General features: G+C 40.6%; 2 protein-coding genes across 18 annotated transcripts in view; one reads left to right on the forward strand and one right to left on the reverse strand.

Moving 5' to 3' along the window:
- The window catches only part of KMT2E (lysine methyltransferase 2E), a 100,222-nt gene extending 96,862 nt beyond the window's left edge, over window positions 1–3,360 (forward strand). For all 7 annotated transcript variants that reach the window (XM_030825662.1, XM_030825663.1, XM_030825661.1 and 4 more), the window contains 2 exons: window positions 48–145; window positions 1,086–3,360. In XM_030825662.1, the coding sequence (XP_030681522.1) occupies window positions 48–145; window positions 1,086–2,591 (1,604 nt within the window). In that variant the 3' untranslated portion in view covers window positions 2,592–3,360. The remainder of the gene's footprint in view (window positions 1–47; window positions 146–1,085) is intronic.
- Window positions 3,361–5,641: 2,281 nt separating this feature from the next.
- The window catches only part of SRPK2 (SRSF protein kinase 2), a 286,728-nt gene continuing 274,955 nt past the window's right edge, over window positions 5,642–17,414 (reverse strand). For 3 of the 11 annotated variants that reach the window (XM_030825672.1, XM_030825675.1, XM_003268157.3), the window contains one exon: window positions 5,642–7,287. In XM_030825672.1, the coding sequence (XP_030681532.1) occupies window positions 7,103–7,287 (185 nt within the window). In that variant the 3' untranslated portion in view covers window positions 5,642–7,102. Of the gene's footprint in view, window positions 7,288–17,123; window positions 17,217–17,414 lie in introns of all 11 variants that reach the window. The other 8 variants (XM_030825668.1, XM_030825677.1, XM_030825673.1 and 5 more) reach the window with 4 other exon arrangements.

The following is a 17,414-nucleotide window of genomic DNA, read 5'->3' on the forward strand; positions in this document are numbered from 1 at the left end:
TTTATTGTGTAATTTTATACTTACTATAGGTTTCTTCTGCTTTATAGACCCTGATCCTGAAAATCCAGAACCCACAACTACAAATGAATGTCCATCCCCAGATACTTCTCAAAATACTTGTAAAAGTCCTTCAAAAATGAGCAAGGTAATAACATTGACCTTTCGATGGGTTCCAAAGGACTTTAGGTTGAGTGCAGAAAAGCTGATGGTTATAATATGCAGTGTTTTTCTGCTGTATCAAGTATCAATTTGTGACTTCTGGACACTTTTCCTGTCAGAAATACTCAGTAGCTTCGTTTGTTCTTCTTACTGAACATGTGATGGATAACTCTGACCAAACATTCAAGTTTTCTAAGCACACTTCAACAGCTTACATTTTCTTCAAATGTTCCACCTCTATTCTAGTGGTGTCTAGGAAATTCATAGCCTTGTCATGAAATTCTTAACCAGCCAATTATCTAAAAACAAAAGGTCATTTTATCATTTAAAAGGAATGACATCTTCATCCTGGTTCATGAAGATGTAATAATCTAGTATGGCATGTAAATCATTGGAAACTGAAGACAAGGAATCTGAGATTTATCTGTTTTTGATGATTGACATTTAAACAGTCTTATACTTGATTTATATCTGAACAGTGTATAAGGAAAATGAAAAGGTATTAAAAATCAAAATGGTTTGAGGGAGCAAGTTCATTTACCCAAATCAATTTATCCTTGGGTATGGAAATTTCAATTATAAAATTGAAACTTGCTATTGGAGTTCTTTCAGAGTAATGCTCAAAAACAGGTTTCATTGCTTAGGGGTAAAAAGGCAGAGTAAAGTTAAAGAAAATTATTTCCTCAACTTGTCTTCAATAAAAATTAACCCAGAGAATTCACTTTAAGCTCACTCTCAGAACTTTTTGAATAACTGAAAAATATTGGCCTTTTAACATCCCAAGCCTCCATAATTGACGTATCCAGGATGTTATTTCCTGCCCCCCATTAAAATTAATATTTAGGTAGTATTAAATACCAACAAGAATAAACCTCAAGGTACACAAAATGTTCCTTAAATGTATATAATTTGTTTTCTCTTCATAGCCTGGTTCACCTGGATCTGTAATTCCTGCTCAAGCACACGGGAAAATACTCACAAAACCAGATCCCCAATGGGACTCCACAGTTAGTGCATCCGAAGCTGAAAACGGTGTTCACCTAAAAACAGAGCTCCAACAGAAACAGCTATCAAGTAACAGCCAAGCACTTTCAAAGAATCATCCTCCTCAGACACACGTTCGTAATTCATCTGAGCAACTTTCACAAAAGCTGCCTTCTGCACCAACAAAGTTGCACTGTCCTCCATCACCTCACCTAGAAAATCCTCCAAAGTCATCCACGCCTCACACACCTGTACAGCTTGGTTATCTTTCACCAAAGCCTCCTTCACAGCAGTTAGGATCTCCCTACAGGCCTCATCATTCACAGTCACCTCAAGTTGGAACACCTCAGCGAGAGCCTCAAAGAAACTTTTATCCAGCAGCACAGAACCTTCAAGCCAATACTCAGCAGGCAACTTCTGGAACATTATTTACACAGACACCCTCAGGACAATCTTCAGCAACATACAGTCAGTTTAACCAACAAAGTCTGAACAGCACGGCACCACCCCCTCCACCTCCTCCACCTCCTTCTTCTTCGTCTTACTATCAAAACCAGCAGCCCTCTGCAAACTTTCAGAATTATAATCAGCTCAAAGGTAGTCTTTCTCAACAAACTGTGTTTACATCAGGACCAAATCAAGCACTTCCTGGCACCACAAGCCAGCAAACAGTTCCGGGACACCACGTGACTCCAGGGCATTTTTTGCCCTCTCAGAACCCTACCATTCACCATCAAACTGCTGCTGCCGTAGTCCCCCCTCCTCCACCACCACCACCTGCTCCAGGACCGCACCTTGTACAACAGCCGAATTCCCATCAGCAACACTCTGTAGCACATGTAGTAGGGCCTGTTCATGCGGTCACCCCGGGGTCGCATATTCATTCTCAAACTGCTGGACACCACTTACCCCCACCCCCACCCCCTCCTGCCCCTCATCACCATCCACCACCCCATCCTTCCACAGGACTCCAAGGTCTACAAGCACAACACCAGCATGTTGTAAATTCAGCACCCCCACCACCCCCTCCGCCGCCACCTTCCAGTGTTTTGGCTTCTGGGCATCATACCACATCAGCTCAGGCCTTACACCACCCACCTCATCAAGGACCTCCACTTTTTCCTTCGAGTGCACATCCAGCTGTACCACCGTATCCCTCACAAGCTACACATCATACCACTTTGGGACCGGGACCCCAGCACCAGCCTTCTGGAACAGGGCCACATTGTCCATTACCTGTCACAGGTCCTCATCTCCAGCCCCAAGGACCAAACAGTATTCCAACACCTACTGCTTCAGGGTTCTGTCCTCATCCTGGCTCTGTGGCCCTGCCACATGGGGTTCAAGGACCTCAGCAGGCATCTCCAGTGCCTGGACAGATTCCAATTCACAGAGCACAGGTGCCACCAACATTTCAAAACAATTACCATGGGTCGGGGTGGCATTAAAATGGACTCCAAAAACATTTTTTTAAATGTTCTGTAAGATAAACTGTATATTTCATATGTACCTGTTAAGGTACTTTTTAAAGCTTGTACATGAACCTTTGTATAAAAAACACCAGTGCTCTTTCGTTGTATTTTTCTCATTTTTGCTTTTTAAAATTCCTTTAAAAAATGTGCTGTTAAGCCAGTATTAGGTATCTTTATTTTGTAAGTGAACATTCCAGCTGTTTTTTCTGGCAGATCTGATGCTGATTTGATGCTGTATGATCTTTAAATTTTATTTTTGCAGTTAAATTCATTTAGTGAATGTTCTATTATTTTATACATACACATTAAGTACTCAGCTAAGTAATGGCACTACAAGGATTTTCTTTCTTTTTTTTTTTTTTTCTTTCCTGTCAGCAGTAGTTCTGTGAATGCATCTTAGGTATAAAAATGCAATACAGATTTTTATATTTTGGTGTGGACATGGCTCATTTTGTTTTACCAGTTATTTGCAAGCAAAATGTAATTTAATGTATAGATGATTTCTAATGTCTCCTGACAAACTGTAAATACTGCATTTCTTTTGCGTATATAATTGCTTACAGCTTTTCTCATTTGATATATAGCATTGTACATATGACAAGTCTTTTGCAAAACTGTGTGATCTTTGTGAAAGTAGTACAGTATATGACCTTTAATTTCTTTTTTATTTTAAATATACTGTCACATTGAAGCACTGGTTGGGCATTTTAATTCATGTTAATAAATCACAATTATGTCAGTTTTACCAAATTGTCCTGTACAACTTCTAAGATCGGGATCTGTGTGTTTCTACAGAAGTTCTAGTTTTCAAATATAGATTGTAAGGAGCTTTCAATTTTCTTTAGCGACTACTACCTCAGCAACAGGAGGCAGCAAGGGGCTGTTCCTGTGGTGGTTTCTGTTTGCATTTTTGCAGGAGCCATAGGAAACTACTGAAATGATTGTGCTGGGTAAATTAATTAAGGATCTGGCATTATACAAAATGAAGTCAGACCACTAATGCATTACAGTAGTTCTTGAATACAAGGTACAACAACTGTTTGTTTGAAAATATCAGTAGTTTGCCCAAAACAGGAAAATTTGTCTTGGGTGTACAAAACTAAAGAAAAAAGGCATTATGCCTAGATCTCTCAGTGAAATGAAAATGGCCTCTTAAGTGAATGTTTTTATTGCTAAAATATAAAATGCTAGTTATAATCTTCGAAAAATTAAAATTTCCCAGCCTGTGTCTTCTACCTCTGAGGAGGATTCAGTAAGTACATCCAATAATAATGATACTGTTTATCAACACATTTTTCATCATCCAATTACCTGACATAATTTGGCACAGGATACAAATTCTGTGCATCAAAGAAAGTAAACACTAAAATGACTGAGTGACCTCATTCAGTCATGTTGTTACACTTTGAATTTCTATTTCCTTTTGAAAATTAGCTAATGATGATGGTACATTAATGCAGCTCACTTAGGGCTCAATCCTAATCACAGCTTCAAATATTAGAAGAAAATAGGCCAAGTTTGCCATACTCAATTTGTCCAACGAAATTCTACTTATGGTATTAGTAAAGAAACATTTGTCTGAGAAGAAATGGTTTTACATCATCTATCCTGATTGATAGTTTCAAACAAACTGAATAAAGGTAACTAGCGTGTGAAATAAAAATATTCTTCTTAAAAGGTCTGTCCTTCTAAGCATTTTAAATTCTTCACTGGCTTGAAATGTGCCTACTACAGAAATATGCATACAGAAGCTTTTGTGTGAACTGCAGAATCTTACACATTTTGATTCCTTGATGAAGTATATACTCTAAAATACGGTCTTCTACCAAAATTTCATTCAAGTTATTTAAAAGGGGGAGAAAAAAGGATAATTTAGGAAATAACCTGAACTACGGATAGAAACTGAAGTTCTCTACTCCAATGGAAAGTTTCCTTACTTTATCCTGGTAACTAGTTATGTATGGTCCAGGTATGGGAAGAAGCAAGTTAGTAAATTGGTTTTCACCTAAGAAGTTGATGACTCTGAAGATCTTATATCCACCTTTTCTCTGCCTTTGGGCAGTTCTGTCTTCCAAAAATTTCTAGATAGCCAGCTCCTGTATCTACTATAAACACATATGTGATCCACTGCTTGTCATTTTCCATGAAGATTTCACATGGACTACAGAAAGGAAAAGACAGGAATTTCAACTGAAGTCAGAGAGCGGTTATAGTGTTTAGCATAACCAGTGGTTCTCATTTAGTTTTTGTGCATTCTTTATCAATAAGCCGCCAAGAATCTGATAAAGCCGTATTATGCCTAATACAAATGTATATTCCTTCTAGAACAACTGTTTCTGTATTATAAACTAGTTAGGCTGTTTTATCATAAGGGACACACCTGTAAAAATTCATAATCTAGTTTATTTTCCAACACGAGCAAAAACTGCATTAGACAAATTTCATTCAAGTATACTATCACCCTGATAAAAATCCTTTTACACTTAGGGAAGATATAAATTGTGCTCTACGGTTCTTGTAAGGATGTTTCTTATAGAAATCACGGATAGTATCACCATTCTACAGCCACTATCTATCACAGAATTTACATGGAAACCTACAGCCTCATTAGAAAAACTTAGCATGCAAATTTCATAAAGAAATGAATGAATGATCCATTCTACCTCACAGTGGTGATGTGATATAATGGTAATTCCTAAGAGGGTTATGTGTCTTGTTTCCTAACAGCAAATGCTGTTTTGTTTTAAATTTGCAATGATCAAACAAATGCAGTTAGTATGTTTTTGGTGAACCATGGATGAAAAGGGATCACTGAAATTCTAGAGAATCAATCTATACTGTAGCTTTTCTCCTAAATCCCTTCTGCCCTTAAAAAACAATAAATGATTTCCTTATAATAAGCCTTAATGCATGTTCTACAACTACATCTGCTGCAACAGGAATGCTGGTATTTAGTTTTAGTGACACTACTCTGATAGCAAATGCTCATTGATTCTATCATTTATAGGGCAATGACCAAGGCAATGTCTGGAAAAAAAAAACAAAACACTTTAATTTTTAAGACAACTGCAAGCACCTCAAACAATGGATTATTGTTACAACACTTGTTAGCTTTTCACAATCTAGTTATTGCAAAGGCATATGGATAAATGTTAATGGACAAAGTCAAAAACGAGGCACCTTAATGAATGTAAAATTTAAAATAAAAAGACATTCAATCCACTGACTTCTAAAAGAGGCTAAATATACCTCTATATATTACATTCTAAAATTGTATTGCCTACTATGGTTTGTGTCCTGGAGTCTACAATTAATTTTAAGGAAATGGATAAACAAAACTGTGTGCAACCTGCAAAGGGAAAATCATTTTCTCAACTTCATTTCATGGAAAGACAATGAAAAAGCTAGTAAAATTTGTTGTAGCCACACGTAAAGCTACCTATGGAATGAATGTGATCACTGTTATCTTTGAGCTGTGAGAAGTATTCTGCCCACTGCACTGCAAATTGTATATACCATACCTTGTGTTCTAGACAAGCATGATCATGCTTTTCCAAAAATATATTTTTTCATTCCACACAATTAACACGTTTCTCCAGTTTAATCTATGTAGAGCTTAACTTACAGTGCCCAGAGGAGGCAACATGACATGGTACTGAGCCATCACATTTTTAAAGGGAAATTGCTCTTCTTCTTTAAAAGTACTTTTAAAAATATGCAAAATTACAAATGGGACTGCTAATTTATAACGCATATTTTAGAATGAGAAGCGTATCTTTTCTTCCTTTAAAGTGCCATATAGAGAATGACATCTTACAACCCAGAGCCACTTTGTTTAAAATCCAATGTGAAAAGACTGTTATGGAATGAAAAGTTTGCACAACTCCTTGGAGCAGTTAAAGTCCGCTACATGCAACATAGGCTACAAAGCACTCAAGACTTGGTAGCTTTTCTGAAGTTTGAGTCCCCCTCCCATATTTAATGGAAAGTAACATTTACAGGGTGCATTTACATACACTATAATACAGGAATGGTGTCCCTTTGCCAGAAGATAAAATTGTACATTTCCTTGCTATTTCTTGGTTCCAACTTGATAATTTCTTAAGATTGTAAATTATATAGTACTCAGCTAAAATATTTCTTCATAAATAGTTACAAAACCTGCCAAAACACAAAGGGGAAAGTATTTTTCATTCAAAAAAATGACATTTGAATGTCACACAACACAAGAAACAATGCTTAGAGACATGTTATTGTTTCCAGAAGAAAATGGTCAGTAAACTACTTAGCTGAAGACAAAAGACTACCCTTCCCCAGGATCACAGTGCACAAAAAGCAAAATGTCAAACAACAGTACCTCAAAGCAAAATAAAGGTCTGAGGATGAAGCCAGCTCACTTGTAATCCTGTTAAAGAATGAGAGTCACCGTTTAGGTCCAATGTACTGGGAACATTTGCTAGCTCAGAATGCAATATTGGTAGAATTTGCTAAGAATTCAACCAAGGATGCCGAAGGCATTCGCCAGCTGAGGCTCGTTTTTCTGGAACCATTTCTAACATCGGGATCAGGAAATCTGTAAACTGTGCAGCATCTTCATGGGGCCAGCCATACTTTTCCACAAGTACATCAAAGAGGCTCCAGGGCTTCAGCTTGGTGATGTGTCGCAGTTCTCCTACAGGGGAAAAACACAGGCCAATGTCAAGAAAGCTCCAAATCTGCATTCCCCATTGTTGGTCCAGTCAGGTTCTTTTCAGTGAAGCGGACAACCACCTGCTCAACACTTACACAGCAACAACAAAGAACACCAGCTTTTCCCCACTAAGCAATAATCATTACATGTACATATGACCAAGGCATATTTCAAGTAAGCCTGGTGGATCTAAATAGAGGTTAATTAATAGTTCATTCACATTAGTTCTAAGTTTCTTTAAGTAAGTAGAGTGGGCTCAGTTTGTCCAGAGTGTTTTCTTTTTTTTTTTTTTTGAGACGGAGTCTCGCTCTATCGCCCAGGCTGGAGTGCAGTGGCGCAATCTCAGCTCACCGCAAGCTCCGCCTCCTGGGTTCACGCCACTCTCCTGCCTCAGCCTCTCTGAGTAGCTGGGACTACAGGAGCCCGCTACCACGCCCGGCTAATTTTTTGTATTTTTAGTAGAGACGGGGTTTCACCGTGGTCTCGATCTACTGACCTTGGGATCCGCCCACCTCGGCCTCCCAAAGTGCTGGGATTACAAGCGTGAGCCACCGCGCCCGGCCTTGCCCAGAGTGTTTTCTTTTCCAAAGGCTGAAGCAAGCACTCTCATTTCAACCTGGGATCTTTCATAAAATTTGCAAACTTGAGGCCAACCCAAATCAAACACCATTCATGTCTACGCATTTGTTGTAAGATCTAAGATCCTAGGACATTAATTTGTAACCTTGAAGTTATACTTCACAAACTGTGCTAGCTGCAGTATGAAAAGTGTGCGTTACAGGCAGCTTTGGTCGACATAACAGAACGACTAACAAGATAGTAAATGGCCCACGAGCTGTAATGGTCATTTCATAAGAGAATAAAAGGTTATTTTTAAGTCAAAACTGCAAAAAAGGGCTGGGGGCAGCGGCTCACACCTGCAATCCTAGCCGTTTGGGAGGTTGAGGCAGGAGGATCCCTTAAGCCCATGAGTTTCAGACCAGCCTGGTCTCTACTTAAAAAGCCCAGACCCTGTCTCTACTTAAAAAGAAAAAAAGTAGCTGGGCACGGTGGTACATCCCAGCTACTCAGGAGGCTGAGGGAGGAGCACTGCTTGAGTCCAGGAGGTCAAGGCTGCAGTGAGTCAAGGTCATGCCACTGCACTCCATCCTGGGAGAGAGCGAGTGAAACCCTGTCTCCCCATAACCCTTTTCAAAAAGGCAATAAACTGTCAAAAGCTCCAGATAATTTCACTGTGAATAACTCATTTTCTCTGCCTGTTTGAAGTTTTCACAGGACACCCCACCCCTGCCCATAGACCTCCTTAGGTGCTCCTCAGTGCATCCTGAGCAGCTTCTGCAGAGGAAACACTCCCCTGTGCCCACACCTCAGAGCAGCCAGGTCTCGGTGGGGAGAGAGAGGCATTCAAGCACCTGGAGGGCACACTTCATGCAAGGGCTGACTTCTCTCCCCTTTCAACTGCTATAATTTAAACAAGGTAATTTTTTTCCTGAGATGCATCAATAGATAATCAGTGCTCTGCTCACAAAGATGTTCTCAGGAGGCTTGTTCTGTTTCACCCATTTATTCAAGTCAATTTGGAAAAGCCCTCCCCTTTAAAAACATAATGAAAAGAAAAGAACATTACAGAAAAGTATAAGAACAGAAGGGTAAGAACTAGCCTACAATCCTACTCACAACGGCTCTTCTTTTGTGTCTATTGTGAAGAGTGTTCTTACACACTAGTATGTCTACATAGTTGCAATCATGCTGTGCACAGGGTTCTGTATAAAGAATCTTTTAAGAGGGCTGCTTGCTAAAGGGGCTGGGATGTAAAATAAGCTTCTGTTTCCAATATGAGGACTGGAGATAGAGTGAAGCATTGCATCCAGACTAGACATCAGGTCTGTGTTGATGAAGAAATGAACCTGCAATATTAGAGGCGGGAAGGGATCTCCTGTTGAAGGAAACACAGTCTCCATAAAAACAAAGTCTGAGCAGAGACTGCAGGTTTATCCCTCTAAGTCTGAAATTCCGGCTCTAGGAATCCAGCCCAAGGAGATAAACCCTGGTTGCACCACCCCAAATTCATGCCTAATATATGCTGGCACAAAATTATATGTACTCACAAAATTATGAAGAGCCAATAATAGTAAAATGGTGGTTAAAAGAAAACCAAAGTAGATTCACTTAATAGTATTTAATATTACTTAACAACATGGGAGAAGATCATGGTACAACATTAGGCAGTAAAAGAACAGTCAAACTATGTCCTACAGATAATCACAAGATTATTAAAATGCTCATTAAGATGGAAATCAAGTGAATCAAAACACCAGCTTTTGTTAGTAGGTTATCTCAATTTCCACATTTTCTGTAATATGACTATATTGATTTAGACTATTGATCTCACCACAGCAACAGTCAAAGCAAACTAAGAAAGCTCACACGTGACTAAACCAAGTTCTCTGGGAAGGGGAGCGAACTTTTATGACATTAATCTATTCTATCTCAGAATACTCTCCAGGTTTGCAAATAAAGGTAACTACAGAGAAGCACTGTGTGCTGAGAATAGTAAAGGAACCTATTTCTGAGGGGCCAGGTGTTAAACTAAGATCCATCAACAAGGCATCTTTTTAAGTACAATCTTCCATGAAAAGATAAGCTTTACCACTATAAATGCTTAACAGCTGCCTAGTAACAGTGAGCAAAACAATATAATACTGAAAGGCCATGAGAAACTATTCATCCATAACTAGGCATACTATAAACCGGTAAAAATATTTGAAAGGAACAGCATAAAATATCTAACTACTTTTAACAAGGTAAAGACTGTGCAAAGAAGCAGTCTATAAACAAGAGTATATGCAGGACAGTCCTAAACACCTACGGTCCTGAGCACAGAGCAGCACTGCAATATAACAAAACACTGAACCGCCTCTAAAAAAAAAAAAAGTGTGGACTTTTTTTGTGGAAAAACTTTATAATGCAAAGGAAAATCAACTCATCCAGATGCTATAATGATTATGTGTACAAACCCTTAAGCTCAGTATAAGAAGTAACCTTTCCCTGGAAATAGTTGATAAGGTCACTTAAACACAAAGCCCAAGCCCCCAACTCTGTATCTATCGCTAGGAGACACAACAAGAGTGGGCTCACTGGATGAGTGAGGGTCTCGAGTCCATGAGCCAGCTCCAGCCCTGCAGATGATGCCCAAGAAATGTAGCCACCTCCATCACTTAGAATGATAATTAAGAATAAGAGGGGAAAGCATACTTTAAAAACACATTTTCACCATTTGCTCTTACTATAAAAGTAGCACCCTAACGAGTTAAAGAAATGTCATCGGCCGGGCGCGGTGGCTCATGACTGTAATCCCAGCACTTTAGGAGGCCAAGGCAGGAAGATCACCTAAGGTCAGGAGTTCGAGACCAACCTGGCCAACATGGTGAAACCCGATCTCTAATAAATACAAAAATTAGCCAGGCGTGGTGGTGCACGCCTGTAATCCCAGCTATTCGGGAGGCTGAGGCACAAGAATCGTTTGAACCCAGGAGGCGGAGGTTGCAATGAGCCGAGATAGCACCACTGCACTCTAGCCTAGGCAACAGAGTAAGACTCTGTCTCAAAAAAAGGAAAAAAGAAAATATATGAAGATGTAAAAAATTAAAAAAGAGAGAGAAAAGAAAATATATGAAGATGGGTTTCACTGAAACAAGCTTTGCAAATAACTAGACAACTGTGACAATTTTAATTTCTTAAAGCTCCATTTCTAGCCTGTCCTCCTTAAAGAATGTGGAATATCACTTCACCCTTCCTGTGACTATCAGCTGTCAATCTCAGTATCAACTGACACACACACAGGCAAACATAAGCCTGGCGGCCAATTGTGCTGTTCCCCAAGAGCCCCTCAGGCTTCTGAATTTGCTCTAAGAAACACCTTGAAAGAACCAAGGAAAACCAACAGGAAGCAGGCTCTGAGGAAGGGTTCCTCCTGCAGAGTAAAGCCTTTGTGACAGCAACTGTACTGGCCAGTCCTGGACTTGCAGAGTCCTTCTAAGGAAATAGGGAAGTTCTATTATACTTCTCTTGAATCTTAAAGTGGTTTGTGAAGGAAAATACATTATTTTATCCATGAAATTGTCATATTCCAGAATTAAATAAAGAAACCCACGAGGTTCCATACTACATGTGGGAGGACTCTAAAGGCAAATCCTGGACTATATTTACATGAACACTGGTAATTACAAAGCAAACCGTAATATAAAACTGATGAGCATCAATTGTGTACACGTAGAAAGTAAACCTACCAAGAAATACCAATACAAAGCAAGAGACAATGAAGAGATTTGAATGAATTCTTACACAAGTAGACAACCACATGTAGGTAAATATTGGAGTTTAAAATGTGTATAAACCCTACCTCACATCCCATACAAAAATCAACTCAAAATAGATCATACGCCTCAGAGCTAAAACTAAACAATTCCTAGAAAAGTGAATCTTCATGACCTTGAAGTAGACAATGATTACATGTGACATCAAAAGCACAAATTGTAAAATGTATATAAACTGGACTTCATCAAAATTTAAAAATTTATACTTAAACTTTCACATGTGTATTCAAGAGAAACAGAAACATCTGCCCACACAAACTTGTACATTAATGATCATAGTGGCATCATTAATAATAGCCAAAAAGTGGGGGAAAACCAATCCCCATCATCTGATGGAAGGATAAACAGGAGTGGCAGTGACAACGCCCAGCCTGTGTAGTTGTCAAATGCCCACGAAAGAGCTTTCTTTGCTCTTTACAGCATCAAAAGAATCTGTTGCTTTTTAGGTATTCAGGAGATAATTTTAAAACACTGTGACAAGTTCAGCTCAGACACTAAATATTAAAAATACAGAATACAGTATGTCTTTTTAAAACTCAGCTCCTGGGTTTTAGCCCTCAGTTCTCACATTTCTCTTGATGTTGTCCCTGACTCGGGAGAACGTGGATTTTATGCTGCTGCACAGAAGCTTCTTGCTTTTGAAATTTTCAATTGTATTTAAGGTCTGTAGTCTGACACACACACACACACACACGCACATGCACACGCACACATGCACGCACACAATCACTCTCTTTTATCCCAACACACTCGATACTCTCATCTAGAGACCAGTTTTTTTTTTTTTTAAGTAAACTATCTCATTTGATAATCCCATTATCCACGCAGCAGTTTTTACTAAAATACGCCTGCTGAATGGTAAGAAAAATTCTTGGTGACCAGCCCAGTGAGGTCTGCTCCTGGCTGCACTGTTTTTCCCACCATGACCTGAGGGCTGGAAAGCTTCTGGGGACCACCCACTTCTTGAAGACAGGACAGGGAAAAAATTCATAGACGTGCTGATTTCTATTGGCCCACCTATCAACACACTAGTTTCTTAATGCTTTTTGGTGGCTCATGTCCAGCAAATTAACCTTAAGAGGGTGAGAGCTGTAATCACATTCCCTGACCAAAAATACAGCTCCATTTTTAACTTTCTGGCCAAGGAATGATTCAAACTAGTAATGATCATGACTTCTTAAATTATACACAAGAAGAGGAGACAGACGAGCTGCATTTGATGTTCAACTTTAACACACAGACCCCACTCTTCTCTGGCCACGTGACAGGGATGAACATCTGCCTCTGACCTGGAGGAGAAAGAGGGGGAAAACCTCCTGGGAAGGCACTCTCCATCAGTAACTGCTTTCAAAAGTGATATGGCATATCAATAGCTGTTTTAAATTTTGTTCTTTATCAGTTCTAGCACAAAGTATTTTAGGCATTTTAGGAAAAAAATTTAAATGGATACTTTTAAGATTCCATTATTTCCAAAATTATGGAAATTATGGAATTTCCCCTATATTACTTATGGGAACATGCCAAAACACATCTTTCACACAGCAAGCCATTCCCCTCATCCTAAGAGACACGGTGAAATTTATTTCCATGACGGGCCCTCATTCCTCATAATGTTATCCTGTGACTTCTGTAAAAACCCTAAATCCCTTCTGATTTCTACTGCCATTAGAAATAATAATCAGGAAAGAACTGAAGTCCCAATTCCCAGTCATTTCAGGGGATTTCTCACCTAGTCACAAATGGTCTCTTACATCCGAAAAAAGGAAAAAAGAACTCTAGGTACCACAGTAACACCAAGTCAAAATATTTTTGTTCTCTCATTAAGCAGGATGCCAAATGCCTTTTAACTCTGCAGGTTACCTTCAAATAAGCTGCTCAAAAAGAACTCGATCACACAAGTATTAAGTATATGTGGTGATGATGGCGGTAACCTGGAGATACACATCCACAAGCTGTCTCAGGGAGCAAGGTTGCTGACAGAAAGGCCCAAGTGAAAGCTGCCTTCCAGCCATTTATGGCCACATGCAGGCCCTCTCGCTGAAATGAACCATCACAGGAATGACAGCCCAAGAGCAGATGCCTGCACCAGCTCCATGCCTGCAGGCCGCTGACAGGCCCCGCCTTCCAACAACTCAGTGACTTCACTTGATCATTCAAGGCCTCTTTCTGTCCATCTTTCCTTCCTTCCCGCTGTGCACAGTATGGAGTCCTCAATCCCCTCAAAAGACAGACAATTAACAAAGACAAATAAATGCACAGCCAGGCACAGTGGCTCACACCTGTAATCCCAGCAATTGGGAGGCCGAGGCAGGCGGATCACCTTAGGTCAGGAGTTCCAGACCAGCCTGGCCAACATGGTGAAAACCTGTCTCTACTAAAAGTACAAAAACTAGCCGGGCGTGGTGGCAGGTGCCTGTAATCCCGGCTGCTGGTGAAGCTGAGGCAGGAGAATCACTTGAAGCCAGGAGGCGGAGGATACAGTGAGCCGAGATTGTGCCAGTGCACTCCAGCCTGGGTGACAGAGTGAGACTCCATCTCAAAAAAAAAAAAAAAGACAAATGCAGAGGCAGGTCACTCTAAGTGGCTCTTTGTTGATGACGAAAGGTTCCAATTAAAGGAATAATTTCTTAGTGACTTTGCTGTTGGTCCTCACCGTGCCAGATGACCACAGTGGATAATGAGGGGCTCACAAACCATGGTGTCCAAGCAGGTGCTGTGCCCCATGTCTCTCAGGTCTCTCCTTCCCCTCTAGAGCATCACAAGTCAATCATGCTCTCTCTTTCCATAACAGACCAGACCAGGCCCACCTCCCATCTGACCCACAGCTGGGGGCTCACGGCAAGTCACCTACCAGCCACGGCCCCCCAGGGACCAGGCCATCTCCCCCACCAGCTCTGGAAACATTCTGAAATGTGGGAGGAGGGGCCTGCCTTCAATAAAAAGCACAATTCCCCAAGCCATACTGAATCCCAGGCCACAATAATTCACAGCTTTTCCTTGTTTCTGTTGCCCAGGCTGAAGTATAGTGGCGTGATCCCGGCTCATTGCAACCTCCGCCTCCCAGGTTCAAGCAATTCTCCTGCCTCACCCTCCTGAGTAGCTGGGATTGCAGGCACCCGCCACCACGCCCAGCTAATTTTTACATTTTAGTAGAGAAGGGGTTTTGCCATGTTGGCCGGGCTAGTCTCGAACTTGTGACCTCAAGCAATCCACCCACCTCAGCCTCTGCATGAGCCACTGTGCCCAGCCCAATTATTTTCAAATAACATTTTCTGTAAGTTTCCCAGGGAAACTCAGTTTGTTCTCTTAGTAATATTGCTGCATAGAAGTTCATAAGCTTCCAGTGTTTTCCTGTTCATAGCTTTGCTTTAGCAATAATAACAGCTATGGTTGTGCCCAGTGCTATAAAGGTATCCTCTTATACTTTCTTGTAACAGGCAACCTGAAAGAACCCCTGTTGACAGATGAGGAAACTTGAGTTCACAGATTACCTGATGTGCCACTCTCACAGCAGGTTTAAGCCCCAGCTCCATTACTAAACACAGTTTAATAGCAAAGCCATTTTCCTGCCCTTGACTCCACTTGGGCCTGTGCTTGCGAGTCTCCAGGTGGGGAGGGGAACTCTGTACCTGGCTAACATGGACTAGACTCAGAGACCAGATTCTCAGAACCAAAAATAATTACTGACTGTCTGATAAATGGTTTTTCCTGACAATACCTGTGGTAAGTCTTAAAGGTAATGAGGAAAATAATTACATCTAATTGTATATCTCACAAATTGCCTTCACCAGGTGATCCTATAAAATCTGAGAGGTGTAGTCAATTTGCCCAGAGTAAGTGCAGCAGGAAACCACCATCTTTAGCACAGTCAGTTCTCAAGTCTTGTACACTTAACAGGAAAATGTAAATTTAAAGGAAAATATAAGGACTGGTTAGCCAAACCTCACCAAAGTGAGTAATAAAGATTACTACTCCACAAAAATTCCTTATCTCACAGGAAAATAAAAAAATCAATTTGAGGCCAGGCATGGTGGCTCACACCTCTCTAATCCCAGCACTTTGGGAGGCCGAGGTGGGTGGATCACCTAAGGTCAGGAGTTTGAAAACAGCCTAGCCAACATGGTAAAACCCTATGTCTAATAAAAATACAAAAACTTAGCTAGACATGGTGGTGGGCACCTGTAATCCTGGCTACTTGGGAAGCTGAGGCAGGAGAATCGCTTGAACCCAGGGGGTTGGAGGTTGCAGTGAACTGAGATCGCACCACTGCACTCCAGCCTGAACAACAAGAGCGAAACTCCACCTCAAAAAAAAAAAAAAAAAAAAATCAGTGTGGTTCTCCAAATTTAGCTAAGTAAGGTAGACAGAGCATCTGGGACTTTCAGAAATTTCTAAAAGTCCATGTCCTATTCACATCAACTTTAAAAGTTATTAAGGGCTGTCACATCCAAAAAAAATCTAACCTGAAAAATATGAAGGACCAACTACACTCATCACAAAAAAGTGGGTGCAGTGGCTCATGCCTGTAATCCCAGCACTTTGGAAGGCTAAGGCGGGTGGATCACTTGAGGTCAGGAGTTTGAGACCAGCCTGGCCAACATGGTGAAACTTTGTCTCTACTAAAAATACAAAAAATTTAGCCAGACATGGTGGCTCGCCTGTAATCCCAGCTACTTGGGAGGCTGCGGCAGGAGAATTGCTTGAACCTGGGAGGCACAGGTTGCAGTTAGCTAAAATTGCGCCACTGCACTCCAGCCTGGGCAACAGAGCGAGACTCCATCTCAAAAAAAAAAAAAAAAAAAAGAACATAGCACTTAGGAGGAGTTCTTTTAAAAATATTCCTGGGGCTCTTGGGTGTTTTTATAAATTACTAACTGGGGACTATACTGGGCAAATAAACAGTTGGAAGATCAGTAAGAACTACAACATGAAAATAATCACCTTAATACAGTGTGACATAACACAATGGGAACGTAGGATGTGATTTTTAAGAATGTGAGGTACGCAGCATTTCATAGGCCTACATCCACTACAGAAATAACCCAGGCAGACCAAAAGCAATGTCCCTGGACGTTCCCTAAGTCCAGTCTCTAGGCCACCTCTGTTCTACTACAGAAAGTCCATGAAATGGAAAGGTAAGTCTAGCTGGCTTTTAACAATCACCTAAACTCCTTTTTATAAATATATGAATATACAGATTGGTAACTTGGAGTAAGAAAAGAGAGAAGCGGAGGAGAAAAAAATGCTGTTAGGAAGGCTGTTCTCTTACAAAATTCTTATTCCAGGTATCAGATGGGTCAGGTTTATTTCTTGAGAGCCTTCTTCGGAAGAATTCCCCAGTTGTGAAACTCCAGAACTTTCTCCACTGCCCAATCACGAATGCACATTTCTCCTTTTGGGAGAAGACTATGCTGAAAATTAGTGTTGCATAAATACCGTTACCTTTTCTGGTGAAAAACTCCTTGGAGTATTTCCCCAACATAGCGTATTTTCGAGGGACTTTCCCCAGAAGTTCAATGATCAATGCTATGTGATCTGCATTGGGAAACATTGCCAGCAAAACAGAAACACACGACAGTTTAATCAGTACACTGCATGCAGACACTACCACCGCCCGCGCAGACAGAAACAGAGCACAACGTGAATGACCAAAAGTACAGGCCTTCCTTGCGTTGCTGGATTCAGGATCCAGAGCTGGAGGGCACAGGAGAGGGGCTGGTGAACAGGGTGACC

Source organism: Nomascus leucogenys, chromosome 13, assembly GCF_006542625.1.
Source record: "Nomascus leucogenys isolate Asia chromosome 13, Asia_NLE_v1, whole genome shotgun sequence".
In the NCBI taxonomy this organism is placed as follows: domain Eukaryota; kingdom Metazoa; phylum Chordata; class Mammalia; order Primates; family Hylobatidae; genus Nomascus; species Nomascus leucogenys.